Here is a 19,469-nt window from a genome sequence, read left to right on the forward strand (position 1 = left end):
TCACGGGTCTTGCCAGGGGTGCGTAGAGTGTAGGGCTTCGTGGCATAGAGTCTTTAGTGTCGGGCCCCCATGACGTAGTGGCTTCCTCGTAGATGGTCTGGAGATCCATGGTGTATGCTGAAATGAAGAACTGGCTGCTTTTTTCTTTTTATTGTAGAACAAGACCCTTGGGTATCTGGGGGGGCGGGGTTAAAGCATCCGCTTACTTAGTTTTCTTCTGACGCTGTATCTTCTTGAGGCTCTTTTGCATCGTAATCTTTACGATTCGTATATATTATGCACTTCTTTAAATGAACAAGGCTCTGACGCTGTTGGCTCTGTACAAAGAGAGCATCCAACGGTTGCAACATTTTCAATTCCAGTACATCCCAACTGTTAAAAGGAATAAGCAGACGCAGTCGGGTATCCCCTGTCAGGCCACCACCCCTAAGTTTGTGGTTTCGGATTGCCTCGGTGCCGATATAGAACTCCACGCTGCCGCACGGTCGGCCATTCTTTCTTTGTATTTTCACCCTGTGAAATATTTGTCCTGAGGAGTCCGGGGTACCTTCCCAACGGGTCTCGTGGCCCGTGAACACACTATACCCCTTGGTGATAAGGCTCAGTTCAGGACACACAACCTTGCGAAAAACCGACCAGTCTTCAACACCATATTCCAAGCCTACAGTCTGGTCTGTATATTCTTCTCCTTCATCTACCGTATAGAGGGTCACTCTACAGGCCAGGTAATCAAACCGATACCCCCACTGCTGGCCATTAGACATCAACACTTGATCTGTCAGAGCATTTGCTGGCGGTATTTGGGTTCTATACACATTTAAAAAACGTTTTTTTGGCGCATCATATATTGCTGGTTGATACTTTGCCCTTGCTCTATGGGCAACCCGAAGGCCTGTTTCAGTTGTTACAGTCATCACTGCTTTGGTACCGATCCCAAATTCCATGGTTATTCTTAAGATCTTGTGCACTCTTAAACAGGTATTGTTCAGCGGCTTTATAAGGGGCCTTAACCAACCCAAACCGTGAGAAACAGTAACAGGTTGACCTGACACATGGTCCCTTACTCAACCCAGGGCATGCACCCTTCTACATGACATAGGGTCATAAATCATTACATAGGGTCATAAATCAGGCTTGGGTCATCAATCATTAACGGCCTGTCAAATGGACCCTTACTCACCCCATAGCCCCCACCTAACCAGGCTTGCCTGACCAGAAGACATGCACACGTCATCACTACATAGGGTTCACATAGAGTTCACATAGGTTCACATAGGGTCATCAATCAAAATTTTGACCCGTGACATCTACTTTATTCTCTCTGAAATATCAAAACTAAATGTACACCCCTTTGTTAATATGTATTGACAATAATTCACTTAGTGGTGAGGCATGGAATAATAAAACATGTATCTTTTGTCAGGCTGGATGTTTGAAATATGAGGTGATTTGAGACATGCTTCGTCAGTAGTGGAATAAAGACCATTAGCACTTGAATGTTGTCAAGAAATACTGGAGTGATGTCACATTGTTAATAAAATGATAGACTAATTTATTATACTGCGTCCATGTGAATAGGCTGCAAGTACATTGAAAAAAAGTTAAGTAATTGAAAAAATGACCCGAAAATACTAAAACCGAATGTGTTTGGAAGTCGGGCATAGTCTTCTTTTCAATTACATTTTGCTAGGTGGGATGGCTCCAGCTTTAACATGTCGAAATCAATAACCAATATTATGCAGAGACAGTTGTGATATATTGAAAACCTAAACATAAAAAGTGCTATGTATACACAAACATCTGCCACAATAATCATATTACTTTTAAACAAGCTCCTTATAAACTGTTGCTGTTTTGACAAGTAGCAATACATCACTGAAATCGAGTTTGGGGGAAATCAGGTTGTACATGCTGTTGAAACGTTGTGAGGTTATTGAAATACTCCTACTACAATGTTAAACCATTCTACATTGTGACATTTCATTGATATCATGAAACAACTCCTTCATGCATGTATTTTATGATGTTTAATCAGAGATCTTTTATCAAGGTATCTCTGGTCACATTGATCACAGCTATAAGGTAACTCTCCAGTGTGTATTCTCTGGTGTGACATTAGGCTGTTTGACCGAGTAAAACTCTTCCCACATTGATCACAGTTATAAGGTTTCTCTCCTGTGTGTGTTCTCAGGTGTAAAGTCAGCTGGCTAGATGTAGTAAACCTCTTCCCACATTGATCGCAGCTATAAGGTTTCTCTCCTGTGTGTGTTCTCAGGTGTAATGTCAGCTGGCTAGATGTAGTAAAACTCTTCCCACATTGATCACAGCTAAAAGGTTTCTCTCCTGTGTGTGTTCTCTGGTGTATAGTTAGACAGCTAGACCTAGTAAAACTCTTCCCACATTGATTACAGCTAAAAGGTTTCTCTCCTGTGTGTGTTCTCTGGTGTAAAGTTAGACAGCTAGACCTAGTAAAACTCTTCCCACATAGATTACAACTATAAGATTTATCTCCTGTGTGTGTTACCTGGTGGACTATCAAGGAGCTTGACGCAGTAAAACTTTTTCCACATTGATCACAGCCATAAGATTTCGCTCCTGTGTGTGTCCGCTGGTGTACTGTCAGGTTGTTTACCTGTGTAAAACTCTTCCCACATTGATCACAGCTATAAGGTTTCTCTCCTGTGTGTGTCCGCTGATGTACTATCAGGTTGTTTAGCTGAGTAAAACTCTTCCCACATTGATCACAACTAAATGGTTTCTCTCCTGTGTGTGTTCTCTTGTGTATAGTTAGATAGCTAGATGTAGTAAAACTCTTCTCACATTGATTACAGCTATAAGGTTTCTCTCCTGTGTGTGTCCGCTGGTGTACTATCAGGCTGATTAGCTGAGTATAACTCTTCCCACATTGATTACAGCTATAAGGTTTCTCTCCAGTGTGTATTCTCTGGTGTGATTTCAGGGTTTGTAGCCGAATAAATGTCTTCCCACATTGATCACAGCCAAAAGATTTCTCTCCTGTGTGAATTCTTTGATGTATTTTAAGGTCTACTTTAGAGTTTAATCTCTTCCCACATTCAGAGCAGCAGTTGGATTTCTTCCCTGTGGGTCTCTGCTGGTGTTTCTTGAGGAGTTCTGATCTGGAGAGACTCTTCTCTGCCTCCTCAGCATCATGATGTTGTTGAGGTTCCCCAGAGGATCCACGACAGTCCCGTCTCTCTCCTATGTGAACGACAAAGTCAGACAGATGGTTAGTGATCCCTTCCCACGCCAATCCCGTTATTTGACAACACCCAGTGAAATAGCAGAGCGCCAAATTCAAAAACAGAAATACTCATTATAATAAATAAATCATACAAGTGTTATACATGGGTTTAAATATGAACTTCTTGTTAATCCGGGCACAGTATCAGATTTCAAAAAGGCTTTACGGCGAAAGCAAACCATGCTATTATCTGAGGATAGCACCCCATCAAACATACACATGAAAATCATAATTCATCCCGGCAGGCACAACACAAAAGTCAGAAATAACATATAATTCATGCCTTACCTTTGAAGATCTTCTTCTGTTGGCACTCTGTTGGTCCATCGAACATCACATCTTTTTGTTCGATAAATTCTGTCGTTATATATCCAAAATGTCCATTTATTTGGCGCGTTTGATTCAGAAATACACCGGTTCCAACTCGTCCAACATGACTACACATGATCTAATAAGTTACCTGTAAACATGATCCAAACATTTCAAATAACTTTCCTAATCCAACTTTAGGTATTTTTAAATGTAAATAATCAATACAATTTAAGACGGAATAAATTGTGTTCAATACCCGAGGAAAACAAAGTGGATCTTTTAGGTCGCGTGCCTCAACCACAACAGTACACTTCACCCTCGTTCGGAACAGGGCTACTTCTTCATTTCTCAAAGGAAAAAACATAAACCAATTTCTAGACTGTTGACATCTAGTGGAAGCGATAGGAACTGCAAGCAACTGCCTTTGAATTCTAGATTTCCATTGAGAAGAGAGTGACCCCCCCAAAAAAAATCCTGGATGGTTTGCCCTGTGGGTTTCGCCTGCCAAATAACTTATGTTATACTCACAGACATCATTCAAACAGTTTTAGAACCTTCAGAGTGTTTCCTATCCATATCTACTAATGCTATGCATATCCTAGCTTCTGGGCCTGAGTAGCAGGCAGTTTACTTTGGGAACACTTTTCATCTGGATGTGAAAATAGTGCCCCCTAGCCTGAAGAAGTTTTGAAGGCCCACAACAGCAGAAATCCACAGTTTATTTGAGGTAAAAGGTTATGCCCATAGCGTACCCACGAAGTTGTACAACAGTTGACGTCTTAAATAATTTGACAATTAAGACAGTCAAGTTAGCAACAAGTCAAATTTTGTCTTGTTTTCATATTAGTATTAATTAGAAACAAGTTATTACAGTTCCTGAACCCCTAAGCAGTGTGCCAGAAGTCTTTTGGTCTCCAATATAGGCCACTTTCTGTGTTTGCTAAAATTGCGGCACGAGGGCGATGCACACACAATTTGGTAGCAGAAACTCCTCCCTGCTAATGAGGAAACAGCTAGTTATGGATGTAGTATATTTGGTTGTAAAAACTCCTCCCTGCTAATGAGGAAACTGCTAGTTATGGATGTAGTATATCTGGTTGGAGCAAAAATGGTGAGCGAAGATTTGTTTTTCACAATGTATTCTGAAAATTACAGAGCACAATCAGCGTAAGATCAGGAGTGCTACTCAAGGAAACTCACATTAAGCTCTGTGTCTATTCACTAGTTCACCACCATGGGGAAAAACTCAGGGGAGTTCTCGTAGGCTGACAGCAAATATAGCATCCATTTCCAGGTTGCTTACAGTGGGGCAAAAAAGTATTTAGTCAGCCACCAATTGTGCAAGTTCTCCCACTTAACAAGACGAGAGAGGCCTGTCATTTTCATCATAGGTACACTTCAACTATGACAGAGAAAATGAGAAGAAAAAAATCCAGAAAAGCACATTGTAGGATTTTTTATGAATTTATTTGCAAATTATGGTGGAAAATAAGTATTTGGTCAATAACAAAAGTTTCTCAATACTTTGTTATATACCCTTTGTTGGCAATAACAGAGGTCAAACGTTTTCTGTAAGTCTTCACAAGGTTTTCACACACTGTTGCTGGTATTTTGGCCCATTCCTCCATGCAGATCTCCTCTAGAGCAGTGATGTTTTGGGGTTGTTGCTGGGCAACACGGACTTTCAACTCCAAAGATTTTCTATGGGGTTGAGATCTGGAGACTGGCTAGGCCACTTCAGGACCTTGAAATGCTTCTTACGAAGCCACTCCTTTGTTGCCCGGGCGGTGTGCTTGGGATCATTGTCATGCTGAAAGACCCAGGCACGTTTCATCTTCAATGCCCTTGCTGATGGAAGGAGGTTTTCACTCAAAATCTCACGATACATGGCTCCATTCATTATTTTCTTTACACGGATCAGTCGTCCTGGTCCCTTTGCAGAAAAACAGCCCCAAAGCATGATTTTTCCACCCCCATGCTTTCACAGTAGGTATGGTGTTCTTTGGATGCAACTCTGCATTCTTTGTCCCCCAACCACGACGAGTTGAGTTTTTACCAAAAAGTTACATTTTGGTTTCATCTGACCGTATGACATTCTCCCAATCTTCTTCTGGATCATCCAAATGCTCTCTAGCACACTTCAGACGGGCCTGGACATGTACTGGCTTAAGCAGGGGGACACGTCTGGCACTGCAGGATTTGAGTCCCTGGCGGCGTAGTGTGTTACTGATGGTAGGCTTTGTTACTTTGGTCCCAGCTCTCTGCAGGTCATTCACTAGGTCCCCCCGTGTGGTTCTGGGATTTTTGCTCACCGTTCTTGTGATCATTTTGACCCCACGGGGTGAGATCTTGCGTGGAGCCCCAGATCAAGGGAGATTATCGCTGGTCTTGTATATCTTCCATTTCCTAATAATTGCTCCCACAGTTGATTTCTTCAAACCAAGCTGCTTATCTATTGCAGATTCAGTCTTCGCAGCCTGGTGCAGGTCTACAATTTTGTTTCTGGTGTCCTTTAACAGCTCTTTGGTCTTGGACATAGTGAAGTTTGGAGTGTGACTGTTTGAGGTTGTGGACAGGTGTCTTTTATACTGATAACAAGTTCAAACAGGTGCAATTAATACAGGTAACAAGTGGAGGACAAGTGGAGGACAAGTGGAGGACAGAGGCCTCTTAAAGAAGAAGTTACAGGTCTGTGAGAGCCAGAAATCTTGCTTGTTTATAGGTCACCAAATACTTATTTTCCACCATAATTTGCAAGTAAATTAATTATTTTTCTGGATATTTTTTTCTCATTTTGTCTGTCATAGTTGTGTACCTATGATTAAAATTACAGGCCGCTCTCATCTTTTTAAGTGGGAGAACTTGCACAATTGGTGGCTGACTAAATAAGTTCAAAAATAAGTTCAAACAGGTGCCATTAATACAGGTAATGAGTGGAGGACAGAGGAGCCTCTTAAAGAAGAAGTTACAGGTCTGTGAGAGCCAGAAATCTTGCTTGTTTGTAGGTGACCAAATACTTATTTTCCACTATAATTTGCAAATAAATTCATAAAAAAATCATACAATGTGATTTTCTGGATTATTTTTCTCATTTTGTCTGTCATAGTTGAAGTGTACCTATGATGAAAATTACAGGCCTCTCATCTTTTTAAGTGGGAGACCTTGCACAATTGGTGGCTGACTAAATACTTTTTTGCCCCACTGCATTTCACATTACTTTTGGATTATAATTGTAAGGCTCGTTTGAATCTTAATATATTTTTGTTACTGTGGCAAATCAATTGCTTTATTCTTCAACACTTCAACCAGTAAAGTGCTCTTTGGCTAGCTTTACCATCAGCCTGACAATGAGGGTTTGTACACTATGTGTATGCCAATTGGCCCATAACTTAACTTAAAAATAACATAGACCTAGAGTACACGTCCTGGTAATCTGTCTGGCCCTGCGGCCTTGTGAATGTTGTTACTCACATCGGCTGCGGAGAGTGTGATCACACAGTTGTCTGGAACAGCTGGTGCTCTCATGCATGTTTCAGTGTTATTTTCCTCGAAGCAAGCGTAGAAGTACTAATGCTCGTCTGGTAGAGCATCGGAGCCAGTGTAGTACGATTAGATCTTAGTCCTGTATTGACACTTTGCCTGTTTGATGGTTCGTCGGAGGGCATAGCGGGATTTCTTATAAGTTTCCGGGTTAGAGTCCTGCTCCTTGAAAGCAGCAGCTCTTGCCTTTAGCTCAGCATGGATGTTGCCTGTAATACATGGCTTCTGGTTGGGGTATATAAGTATGGTCACTGTGGGGACGACGTCATCGATGCACTTATTGATGAAGCCAATGACTGATGTGGTGTACTCCTCAATGCCATCGGAAGAATCCCGGAACATAATCCAGTCTGTGCTAGCAAAACAGTCCAGTAGCTTCGCATCTGCTTCACCTGCTTTTTATTGACCACTGGTGTTTCCTGCTTTCATTTGTGCTTGTAAACAGGGATCAGGAGGATAGAATTATGGTCAGATTTGCCAAATGGAGGGCGAGGGAGAGCTTTGTACGCGTCTCTCTGTGTGTGGAGTAAAGGTGGTCTTAGAGTAGTTGTCCCTCTCATTGCACATTTAACATGCTGATAGAAATGAGGTAAAACAGATTTAGATTTCCCTGCATTAAAGTCCCCGGCCACAAGGAGCGCTGCCTCTGGATGAGCATTTTCCTGTTTGCTTATGGCAGAATATAGCTCATTGAGTGTGGTCTTCGTGCCAGCATCGGTCTGTGGTGGTATGTTGACAGCTACATAAATACAGACAAACTCTCTAGATAGATAGAGTATCTCATGATAAGCTGTAGACAAACTACCTCAGGCGAGCAAAACCTTGAGACTTCCATAGATATCGTGCACAGGCTGTTATTTACAAAAGTACATAGTCCGACACCCCTGGTCTTACCAGACACCGCTGTTCCATCCTGCCAATGCAGCGTATAATCAGCCAGCTGTATGTTGATAATGTCGTCAGTCAGCCACGACTCCATGAAGCATTAGATATTACAGTTTTTAATGTCTCGTTGGTATTTTAATCTTCCTCGTAGGTTATCGATTTTATTTCCCAAAGATTGCACGTTTGCTAGTAGAATTGAAGGCAGTGGGGGTTTACTCGACCGCATACGAATCATCAGAAGGCAGTCCGACCTTCGCCTCCTTTTTCTCAGTCTTCTCTTCACGCAAATGACGGGGATTTGGGCCTGAAAGCAATATCGTCGGACTTGAAGGTAAAAAATTCTTCCAGCTCGAGGTGGTGAGTAATCAATGTTCTGATGTCCAGAAGTTATTTTCGGTCATAAGAGACGGTAGCAGCAACATTATGTACAAAATAAAACGAACAAAAACACAATTGGCCAGGAGCAGGTAAAACATCAGCCATATTCTTCGGCACCATTCTTGCGTTCTTACCCGCTACTCAAAGTGCTCTGAACAAATTAAGGGAATATTCTCACGGGGCAGAACTCTTATTTACCACCCCACAATACTCCTGCACAACATCTATTTGCACCTCTCCCAGATGGAAACTACAAGTGTAATGGCTGCGCTCAATGCAATGGCACTTGTAAATGTAGATCCTTCAAACACCACCAAACAGGGAAACAGATCCCAATCAAAGGTGTTATCACATGCTTCACTAAGGCAGTTATTTATCTTATAACTTTTTGGAAGCGAACCCCTTATTTCTTCCCTACATTATATCGGCATCAAACACTTCACCGTCCCCGAGAGAGGGGGTGACCTCGACAATTTATTGTTAAAAACTAGAGGCTGCCTGAATGTTTAATTTAAAGAGCCTTACTCCCGTCGGTCTCAACGTAGCCATTACTGTTATATTGCTATTCATTGTAAATGTTTGGAGGTCTATATAGCCAAATTGTATCTATGACCGTGTGCTGCTATCCATTTATGTTTTTATAGGTTCTATTTATATCTGTAAATTAACCAATGATATCAGGCCACACTCGGACATGATTACAGACACCTGTGTGTTTCCTTTGACACAATATAAACCAGTTACCTGCAGTGTTTGTCATTATACCCTGATGAAGACAGCTTGTCTGTGAAAACACTGCTATTGGGTTATTCAATTATTGCATCTGAGCTCCTAGAGTGTGTAGTTCCTCCTTTTATTTTTCAGGCCACCAGGGTCTGACAACTTGGATGGAAAATTACTGAGGATAATAGCGGACGACATTGCCACTCCTATTTGCGATATCTTCAATATAAGCCTACTAGAAAGTGAGAAATTCCTACCTTGTCACAACGCAACTGATTGGCTCAAATGCATTAAGGAAAGACATTTCACAAATTAACTTTTAATTATTACATTTTCTGTGACAAATGGGGAATTAGTTATTGATTTATACCAATTTAAATGGAATTTTATAGATTATCATTATTATTACAGATATTATATTGCTATTCACAACAAAGGTTGTAAAAGTATGCTAAACATTTATAGAATAAATCATAACTAGGTTTGATGTTTCTGTGACAATCAATTAATGAGTTATTGATTTTTACCATTTTAAATGGCTTTTGGCCAGTATCTGTTAAATGTCTGAATAGAAATCCAACTTTACCTCAGTCTTAACTTTCATTGTCTAGGTCTCATTTTTAGCCATCTTACTCATTGCTATAGCCAGGGCATTGTGATTAGGAAACTATGAGAACCACACTATGAGATCACGCTCTACCACTAAGGGTCAGTTTAGTTGGCACAACGTAAGACAGTCTTGTGTTCCAATTGTTTGTTTTAGTAGCATGAATCAGTCCTGTTCACACCGAGGTGAAGAGCGGAATAATTGAAGGAATGAATCCAAGCTTAACGCTCATCACCTGTGGAGGGCGGGACTTCCAGCCAGGCGCGGATTTCATTGGCCTTTTCAGGTGTGATTTTAGATCCTTCAACCGAAGTCGTGACTCCCCATAGTATGTTGTACCAAAGATGACTGACCCTTAAGGGAACAACACTGCCATAAATACAAGGAAAGTCAAGTAGTGTTTAATGTTTTACAAATACAGCAAGGATTTGGGTTTAATCCAGTAAGGATTTGGGTTTAAGAGAAGGGTTTAAAACAAAGGTTTCAAACAATTTATAAATGTTATGGAATGTAGGTATGTTTCGCCTTTAATGTAATGGCATTGAAAATAAATTGAAAAAAGGCGAATAGCTGTGTTTGAATGCCCATACTAACATACTGTACCTACATACTTAACGAGTATATACTACATACTATTAGTTAATTGTAGTAGACTAACTACATACTTAATGAGTATATACTAAAGACTATTAGTTAATTGTAGTAGACTGTAACTACATACTTAATGAGTAGATACTACATACGATTAGTTAATTGTAGTAGACTGTAACTACATACTTAATGGGTATATACTGCATACTATTAGTTCATTGTAGTATACTATAACTACATATTTAATGAGTATATATTACATACTATTAGTTCATTGTAGTATACTGTAACCGAACCTTACCCTACATACTGTAACCGTCCTTTCAGTTGAGCGCTCTTCTCCTGTCTACCGGAAGTTCATGCTGTTGCATTGCAACCTCTTGCTAGCTAGTTAGCATAACACATTACTAGTTAGACATTTTACGATTTCAGCTTGTGTTTTCTTAAATTCAATCTTGAATACCAGAGTGCTTCATAAATTCAGACCGTTGTCAGATTATCTGTTTATGAATTCATCCCGTTTCTCTCTCGGGGCCACTGGCCGCTCCGGTCGAGGAGTTGGGTTGATTTGACCGTTCTGACCTCAGCTTGCTGGCTACTTCCAGTACAAATGAGACTCTGACCATTTTACTCGCCCTAGCAGAGCTGGTTAGGGAGTTTTCATGTCATCCAGAGTGACTGTAACTGTGCTGCTGGAAAACATTTAAATAACGTTTTTTTTGCCTCTGTTTACTGACACCTGGACATATTGAACGGGTGTTGAGCGCTAGTAAATTAATTATTCTGCTCTCTGGTACTCAGACGAGAGAGCTCTGAAATCAGAGTAGAGCGCCAGAGAGGATTTATGAAAGCAACCGAATGTCCATTGAGAAAGCACAACGACTATACGTCCATTTAGCTAAGAATGACGAATAATCAAGCCAATAAATGTTGGGTAGTTAGAATATAGTTAATATACTGGCAAGTTTGATGTATAAGTAGCCAACTAACGTTAGGTAGCGAGTTAACATACCGGTGCATACTGCTGTAATACAATGCCAACAAATTGTCAGCCAAAATAACATGTACGGTAACTTATTTGAAAAGTCATTACATTGCTGAACATTTTCCTAACATTTGTTATAATTAGTTAAAACAATGAATTTGTATCGGCTCTCGTTGGACTTCGGCTGAATATGTTCCGCCATTTTCTTCAAATCTGAAAACGATGTGAAGCCACGCCCATTTCCTGAAGAATTGCATTATGGGCCCTAACGTACTGCGTGTTTACGTCATATTATGGTGAATTGAGAACGACATCCGGGAACTTCTGGCATACTAAACATCATACTATGACCAATAAGCATACTATATACTCAATTAACATCACAAATAGCAGTTAGTATGAGTATTCTAACACAGCTAATGACTAATCAACAGCTCTAACAATTTGATCCCCACAGGAAATCTACACTGGCAGTTATAGAAAGACCCATTTACTATATAACCATTGATTATTGAAAAGTACAACTTATAAATGCCTCAAATGTTTAAACTGTATTACCCCATCAGACACTAAAACATAATCTTGTATAACGCCACTGTTTGTAAACAAGCACTGTATAGCCTCTAAATCTTGTTAAAACTATCATTTTGACCTCATGGACGGCCAGTCCTTGTATTCATAGTGTAGTGAATTCAGGGGGTAGCCCTGAGCTGGACTCTAACCTGGGTCCAGTGACTGTCAAGCCAACACCTTAACTTCTTTGGGGTAGGGGGCAGTATTGGGAATTTTGGATGAAAAACATGCCCAAATTAAGCTGCCTGATACTCAGCCATAAAAGCTAGAATATGCATATAATTACTACATTTGGATAGAAAACACGCGTTTCTAAAACTGTTTCAATGATGTCTGTGAGTATAACAGAACTCACATGGCAGGAAAAAACCTGAGAAAAAATCCAGCCAGGAAGTGGGAAATCTGAGGTTTGTAGTTTTTCAACTCAGCCCCTATTGAAGATACAGTGGGATATTAGTTATGTTTCACTTCCCAAAGCTTCCACTAGATATCAACAGTATTTAGAAACTGTTTTGAGAATTCTACTCTAAAGGAGGGGCTCATAAGTGCTCTTTGAGTGAGCTGTCTGGCAGAGTGCCACATTCTTGGTCTGGCGCGCTCACGTGAAAGCTATGTTCCACTTCATTTGTACAGACAATTTAATTGTCTGGTTGGAACATTAATGAAGATTTATGTTAAAAACACCCTAAAGATTGATTCTAAACATTGTTTGACATGTTGCTACGGACTGTAACAGAACTTTTTTCTGCTCCGAGTGAATGCGCGTCATGAATGTGGATTACTGGACAGAACGCCCCAACAAAAGGAGCTATTTTGACATAAATGATGGACATTATCGAACAGAACAAGCATTTATTGTGGACCCGGGATTCCTGGGAGTGCATTCTGATGAAGATCATCAAAGGTAAGTGAATATTTATCATGCAATTCTGAAATCTGTTGACTCCAACATGGCGGAAATCTGTTTGGCTTGATTTTTGTCGTCTGAGCGCCGTACTGAGATTGTGCTTTTCGGGAAAGTTTAAAAAAAATCTGACACAGCGGTTGCATTAAGGAGAAGTGCATCTATAATTCCAATACTTGTATTTTCATCAACATTTATTATGAGCATTTCTGTAACTTGATGTGGCTCTCTGCAAAAATCACCGGACTACTGAACGTAACGCGCCAATGTAAACTCAGATTTTTTTATATGAATATGAACTTCCCAAACAAAACATACATGTATTGTGTAACATGAAGTCCTATGAGTGTCATCTGATGAAGATCAAAGGTTAGAGATTAATTTTATCTATATTTCTGCTTTTTGTGACTCCACTCTTTGGTTGGAAAATGGCTGAATGCTTTCTGTGACTTGGCTCTGACATAATGGTATGTTCTGCTTTCGCCGAAAAGCGTTTTTGAAATCGGACACTGTGGTTGGATTAACGAGAATTTGATATTTAAAATGGTGTCAAATATTTCTATGTTTGAGGCATTTTAATTATGGGATTTCTGTTGTTTTTAATTTGGCGCCCTGCAGTTTCACTGGTTGTTAAGAGGTGGGACACTCACGTCCCGAAAAATAGCTTTCTACAATAGCTTTCTCTACGAATTTGAGAGTGGTTACACTTCTCCTTCCCCCATCCCTCAGCTGTTTACCAAACCAAGTCTCTGGGCAGCCATTTTGTTGCTATTTAAAACCCAGGTTGTCCCTTTAAAAAAGGCCACACTCAACCAATCTGCAGTTCAAACAATAACAAAGCTGTAATTCCACCACTGTTTTGGTAATAAGATGATGGGGCTGGAGAAATGTAACTACTCTCAAATTCATAGACAGTCCTACGGATGCAAGGACTGACCATCCATGATTTCAACAGTATAGTTTTAACCATGTTTTGATGCTATACAGTGGTTGATTTACATTGTTTCTAAACATCGGAGTAAAAAACGCTTATTGGAGTAAAAAAAGCTTATTTTGGGTTCTGATGTGGTAGGACAGTTGAACTAAGCTCATGAGGCATGTGTTATATTTTTCAAGAATCAATGGCTATAAATAAACACATTAATGTCTAAATATGGATGTAGCTATTGCATATTTCCCCTTTAACACCAAACATCAGTTCAACAACTGCAGAGTTTGTGCCTCTGTATTTAAGACAGTACTTACTAGTGTTAACCAGGGCCCGTTCAAAGTTAGAACCATTGGATGCCATAACATGCCTTTGGGAAACCGGGCCCAGATATCCAGTTTCATCCTCTTCTTCTTCCAATGTGACAGTAATCTCCCCATCCTCCTCTCCTCTCACTCCGAAACATGCCTCTTCCTCTTCTTTCACTGTAACATCCTCCTCTTTCACTCTGAACACGTCTTCCTCTTCTTTCACTGAAACGTCTTTCTCTTCTTCTTTCACTGTAACAGCCTCACCCTCTACTTGTTTTTGTATTGTGACATCCTCCTCTTCCTCTTTCACAACAACGTTCAGCCACATACCCTCTTTCTCCGTCCAGCACACCTTCTCTTCTTCAGCAAGAGGAGAGTAGCTTAGTGAACTCATGGTTGGGTATGTTAGCTAGCTATGCTAATGCTAACTTAACCAGCCCGCTAGCTGACTAATAACAACAACACCGTAAATATTAAATTAAAACGGATAACTAACTACGTTACACGACAGAAGTGGGTTTAAAATACAGTGGCTAATATACTATAAAGCGTCTAAAGCGATTTATTGGTTTGGCTATTTTGTCTAGAAAGCTACCGAGGTGGCTGAGTAACTGTTACTGCTGTTGAAAGAAGCGTTCCGTCCACTAGATTATACGTCACACCAAAAGCATTGCGTTAAATTGGTTTGGCTATTTTGTCTAGAAAGCTACGGAGGTGGCTGAGTAACTGTTACTGCTGTTGAAAGAAGCGTTCCGTCCACTAGATTATACGTCACACCAAAAGCATTGCGTTAAATTCCCAGATCGCCATCTGCTGACTGGAGTGGGTAACGCAGCCCAAATAAATGCTTCACAGAGTAACAGACACATCTCAACATCAGCTGTTCAGAGACTGCGTGAATCAGGCCTTCATGGTTGGTTGAATTTCTGCATGCAAAAACACTGTTTACAAAAGCCTTGTTAAAGAACAAGAAGGCCCACGCACTGTTTACAAAAAATGTGTTTTTCTTTCAAAAACAAGGACATTTCTAAGTGACCTCAAACTTTTGAACGGTAGTGTACATCTACATGATGTATTGTTACACCATATAGGAGCAGTATAGACCTAGTCTGTTCATTATATACATCTACATGATGTATTGTTACGTTGTTTGTCAGCTAGCTGGTTTGCTAAGTTAGCTTAGAACATCTCCGACCATGAGTTCACTAATCTACTCTCCTCCTGATAAAGAAGAGGAGGTCTGCTGGACGGAGGAAGAAGCTCGCCTCAAAGAGGAGGATGAAGAGGAGGCTGTTACAATACAAAAACAAGTAGAGGTTGAGGGTGTTACAGTAAAAGAAGAAGAGGAAGAGAAAGAGGATGCCGTTTTTGGAGTGAAAGAGGAGGAGGGGTAGATAACTGTCACATTGACAGAGGAGGAAGAAGAAGAGGATGTTGGAGATCTGTTTAACACCAGTAAGTACCGTCTCTGCAGTAGTTCAACCAATATGCAGTAAAGGGGTTGTACACTTTAATGTTGCTCTGTAGGAATGACTGAAGCTACATTGTAACGTGTAGAACATCAAGAGTGGACCATCAACAAAACATTAACAATTCATCAAATGCATCCAATGACAATGCCTGAAATACTGTAGTCCTCAATATCTCCTATTAGATTAGCTCAGTATGTACTCTTAAAGGGGCAATCAGCAGTTGTTACATCCATTTTGGAACTTATACATTAATGATATGTGCCCATCTGTTTCTTGAAGAATTCACTGATGAATGCCTCATGAGCTTAATTCAACTGTCGTACCCCATCAGAACACAAAATATAAGCTTTTTTTACTCAAATGTTTGTCAGTAAATATAAACAACCACTGTATATCCTCAAAACATGGTTAAAACTATAATGTTGATATCATGGATGGTTGCATTTCTCAATTCTCAATTGCGATACATTTCTAGAAACATAAATTGCGTTACTTTCATATCACATCAACATAAATTCACACAATACTTAAATATCACATCAAAATAATTTCACATAATACAGTCGTGGCCAAAAGTTTTGAGAATGACACAAATATTAATTCCCACAAAGTTTGCTGCTTCAGTGACTTTAGATATTTTTTCAGATGTTACTATGGTATACTGAAGTATAATTAATCAAATCAAATGTATTTATATAGCCCTTCGTACATCAGCTGATATCTCAAAGTGCTGTACAGAAACCCAGCCTAAAATCCCAAACAGCAAGCAATGCAGGTGTAGAAGCACGGTGGCTAGGAAAAACTCCCTAGAAAGGCCAAAACCTAGGAAGAAACCTAGAGAGGAACCAGGCTATGTGGGGTGGCCAGTCCTCTTCTGGCTGTGCCGGGTGGAGATTATAACAGAACATGGCCAAGATGTTCAAATGTTCATAAATGACCAGCATGGTCGTATAATAATAAGGCAGAACAGTTGAAACTGGAGCAGCAGCACGGTCAGATGGACTGGGGACAGCAAGGAGTCATCATGTCAGGTAGTCCTGGGGCATGGTCCTAGGGCTCAGGTCGTCCGAGAGAGACAAAGAAAGAGAGAAGGAGAGAATTAGAGAACCCACACTTAGATTCACACAGGACACCGAATAGGACAGGAGAAGTACTCCAGATATAACAAACTGACCCCAGCCCCCCGACACATAAACTACTGCAGCATAAATACTGGAGGCAAAGGCTTTTGTTGACATTGTGAGTGAGCCCACTCCCTTGGCTGAGAAGCAACTCCACACATGAATGGTCTCAGGATGCTTTACTGTTGGAATGACACAGGACTGATGGTAGCACTCACCTTGTCAAGCTTTTTTATGGATGCCCAAAACAATCGGAAAGGGGATTCATCAGAGACAATGACTTTACCCCAGTCTTCAACAGTCCAATCCCTGTACCCATTGCAGAATATCAGTCTGTCCCTGATGTTTTTCCTGGAGAGAAGTGGCATCTTTGCTGCCCTTCTTGACACCAGGCCATCCTCCAAAAGTCTTCACTGTGCGTGCAGATGCACTCACACCTGCCTGCTGCCATTCCTGAGCAAGCTCTGTACTGGTGGTACCACAATCCCTGAGCTGAATCAACTCTAGGAGACGGTCCTGACGCTTGCTGGACTTTCTTGTGTGCCCTGAAGCCTTCTTGACAACAATTGAACCGCTCTCCTTGAAGTTCTTGATGATCCGATAAATGGTTGATTTAGGTGCAATCTTACTGGCAGCAATATCCTTGCCTGTGAAGCCCTTTTTGTGCAAAGCAATGATGACGGCACGTGTTTCCTTGCAGGTAAACATGTTGACAGATGAAGAACAATGATTCCAAGCACCAACCACCTTTTGAAGCTTCCAGTCTGTTATTCGAACTCAATCAGCATGACAGAGTGATATCCAGCCTTGTCCTCGTCAACACTCACACCTGTGTTAACGAGAGAATCACTGACATGATGTCAGCTGGTACTTTTGTGGAAGGGCTGAAATGCAGCGGAAATGTTTTTGGGGATTCAGTTCATTTGCATGGCAAAGAGGGGACTTTGCAATTAACTGCAATTCATCTGATCACTCTTCATAACATTCTGGAGCATTTGCAAATTGCCATCATACAAACTGAGGCAGCAGACTTAATGAAAATGTATATTTGTGTCATTCTCAAAACTTTTGGCCACGACTGTACTTTCATATCACATCAAAATCATTTTACATAATACTTTCATATCACATCAAAATAGGTAACGAGTCGTGACTCCCCAAACGGTAAACCAAATTAGTTTCTCGTCATTTCTCCTTCCTTCAGGCTTCTTTTTCTTCTTTGGACTTTATATGGCGGTTGGCAACCAACTTTAAGGTGCATTACCATCATCAACTGGACTGGAGTGTGGACCTCAGTTCATCTTTTAGTCACCCACGTGGGTACGTACCAAGACAGTCATGAAGAGGGCACAACAAAACCTTTTCCCCCTCAGGAGACTGAAAAGATATGGAATGGGTCACCAGATCCTCAAAAGATAATACAGCTGCACCATCGAGAGCATACTGACCGGTTGCATCACCGCCTAGTATGGCAACTTCTCGGCATCTGACCGTAAGGCGCTACAGAGGGTAGTGCGAACGGCCCAGTACATCACTGTGGCCAAGCTTCCTGCCATCCAGGACCTATATAACAGGCGATGTCAGAGGAAAGCTCACAAAATCTCCACCGGACAATTTACATTGCCCCCCCCCACCCCCCTCCTTTTTGTGCACTGCTGATACTCGCTGGTTGTTTGTTACCTATGCATAGTCACTACGCCCCCACCTTCATGTACAGATTACCTCAACTAGCCTGTACCCCCGCACACTGACTCGGTACCGGTGCCCCCTTTATATTGCCTCGTTATTGTTATTCTCATTGTGTTACTTTTTATTATGACTTTTTTATTTTAGTCTACTTGGTAAACGTTTTCTTCTTCTTGAACTGCACTTTTGGTTAAGGGCTTGTAAGTAAAGCATTTCATGGTAAAGTCTAAGTTGGTGTCTTGACGCACTTGTAAAAAACGGTTTGTCATAAAACACTGTACATCTTTTTTTTTTTATGTTGCTGATTCCTACCTGTAGCTCACTATGAGGTGTCTAGTGATACAGGTTAAAGGCCCTGTTGGAGATTGGTGGTTGGTAGCGAAGTCAAGGGAACAAGCAGGGTTGGACACGGCCATGTTATTATCCCACACACAGTCTCTGTAGTTCATATGAACCCCATTCCTGGGAATTAGATTTGATTACAAATCGCCCCTGTCTGTTACCACAGAAGGGTTCCGTCTGTCCCATTCCCAGCTAGGTTACGAGGAGCTTTGTCCCCAGTACCTATGACTGGTTGATAGGGGAATCGTCCATGCTTATTATGGAACAAGTAATTAGGGGGAAACTATTTAGTAAACTGAAAAAAAATAACAAACCTGTTTTAAAAATGAAAACTATCTTTGACTCCAAAACTAAAATAGCCTAAAATAATAACCAGCATGAATTATTTTCAGTTAGAAATTATTCAATCTTAACTTTGGGCAAAAATAGAATTGGGTTTCAAATATTTTTTATGTGGTTTAAAGCTTCTGAACCTGGTGGCTGGTAAATGCTGCCATGGGAGGGCAGTGCTTCAATAGACCTAGCTTGTGTATCATTTGCTATCACCAGAAATACTTTAAGAAATGAGGATATTGGAAACTCCTTTTGATTCGTATTAACAGCTTAAAGAAAAGAACATTGGCATGAATTACCCTCTGTGAACAAGAGGTACATTAATATAAATATTTTGTGAGATAATTAACTTGTTCTCTGTAATATCGTATAGCTCTGCAATCGTGACATTACGTACTTTCAAGGAAAATAGGCATGTTTCTCAACGCATACCCTGACTTTAAAAATTGATTTTCGTGAGAATTAGCTTAGGAATTGCATGTCACAGCATGACAATGTGAAGGCGATTGGTCGACA

General features: G+C 40.7%; 1 protein-coding gene across 1 annotated transcript; it reads right to left on the bottom strand.

Moving 5' to 3' along the window:
- Positions 1-1,535: 1,535 nt before the first annotated feature.
- LOC109886864 (zinc finger protein OZF-like) lies at positions 1,536-14,130 on the bottom strand. Its single transcript, XM_020478424.2, has 2 exons — positions 14,006-14,130; positions 1,536-3,219 (listed from the first exon to the last, which is right to left on the bottom strand). Exons 1-2 carry the CDS (start codon positions 14,049-14,051, stop codon positions 2,006-2,008), a joined length of 1,260 nt encoding a protein of 419 aa, XP_020334013.1. The 5' UTR covers positions 14,052-14,130; the 3' UTR covers positions 1,536-2,005.
- Positions 14,131-19,469: the final 5,339 nt, after the last annotated feature.

Source organism: Oncorhynchus kisutch, linkage group LG5 (genome assembly GCF_002021735.2).
Source record: "Oncorhynchus kisutch isolate 150728-3 linkage group LG5, Okis_V2, whole genome shotgun sequence".
NCBI lineage: Eukaryota > Metazoa > Chordata > Actinopteri > Salmoniformes > Salmonidae > Oncorhynchus > Oncorhynchus kisutch.

Excerpts from the sequence above, each read along its gene's own strand:
- LOC109886864 (XM_020478424.2), bottom strand. The coding sequence starts at position 14,051 with ATGGCATCCAATGGTTCTAACTTTGAACGGGCCCTGGTTAACACTA. Across the intron at positions 3,220-14,005 it reads ACGGGCCCTGGTTAACACTA|GAGAGAGACGGGACTGTCGT; the intron begins GTAAGTACTGTC and ends TCGTTCACATAG.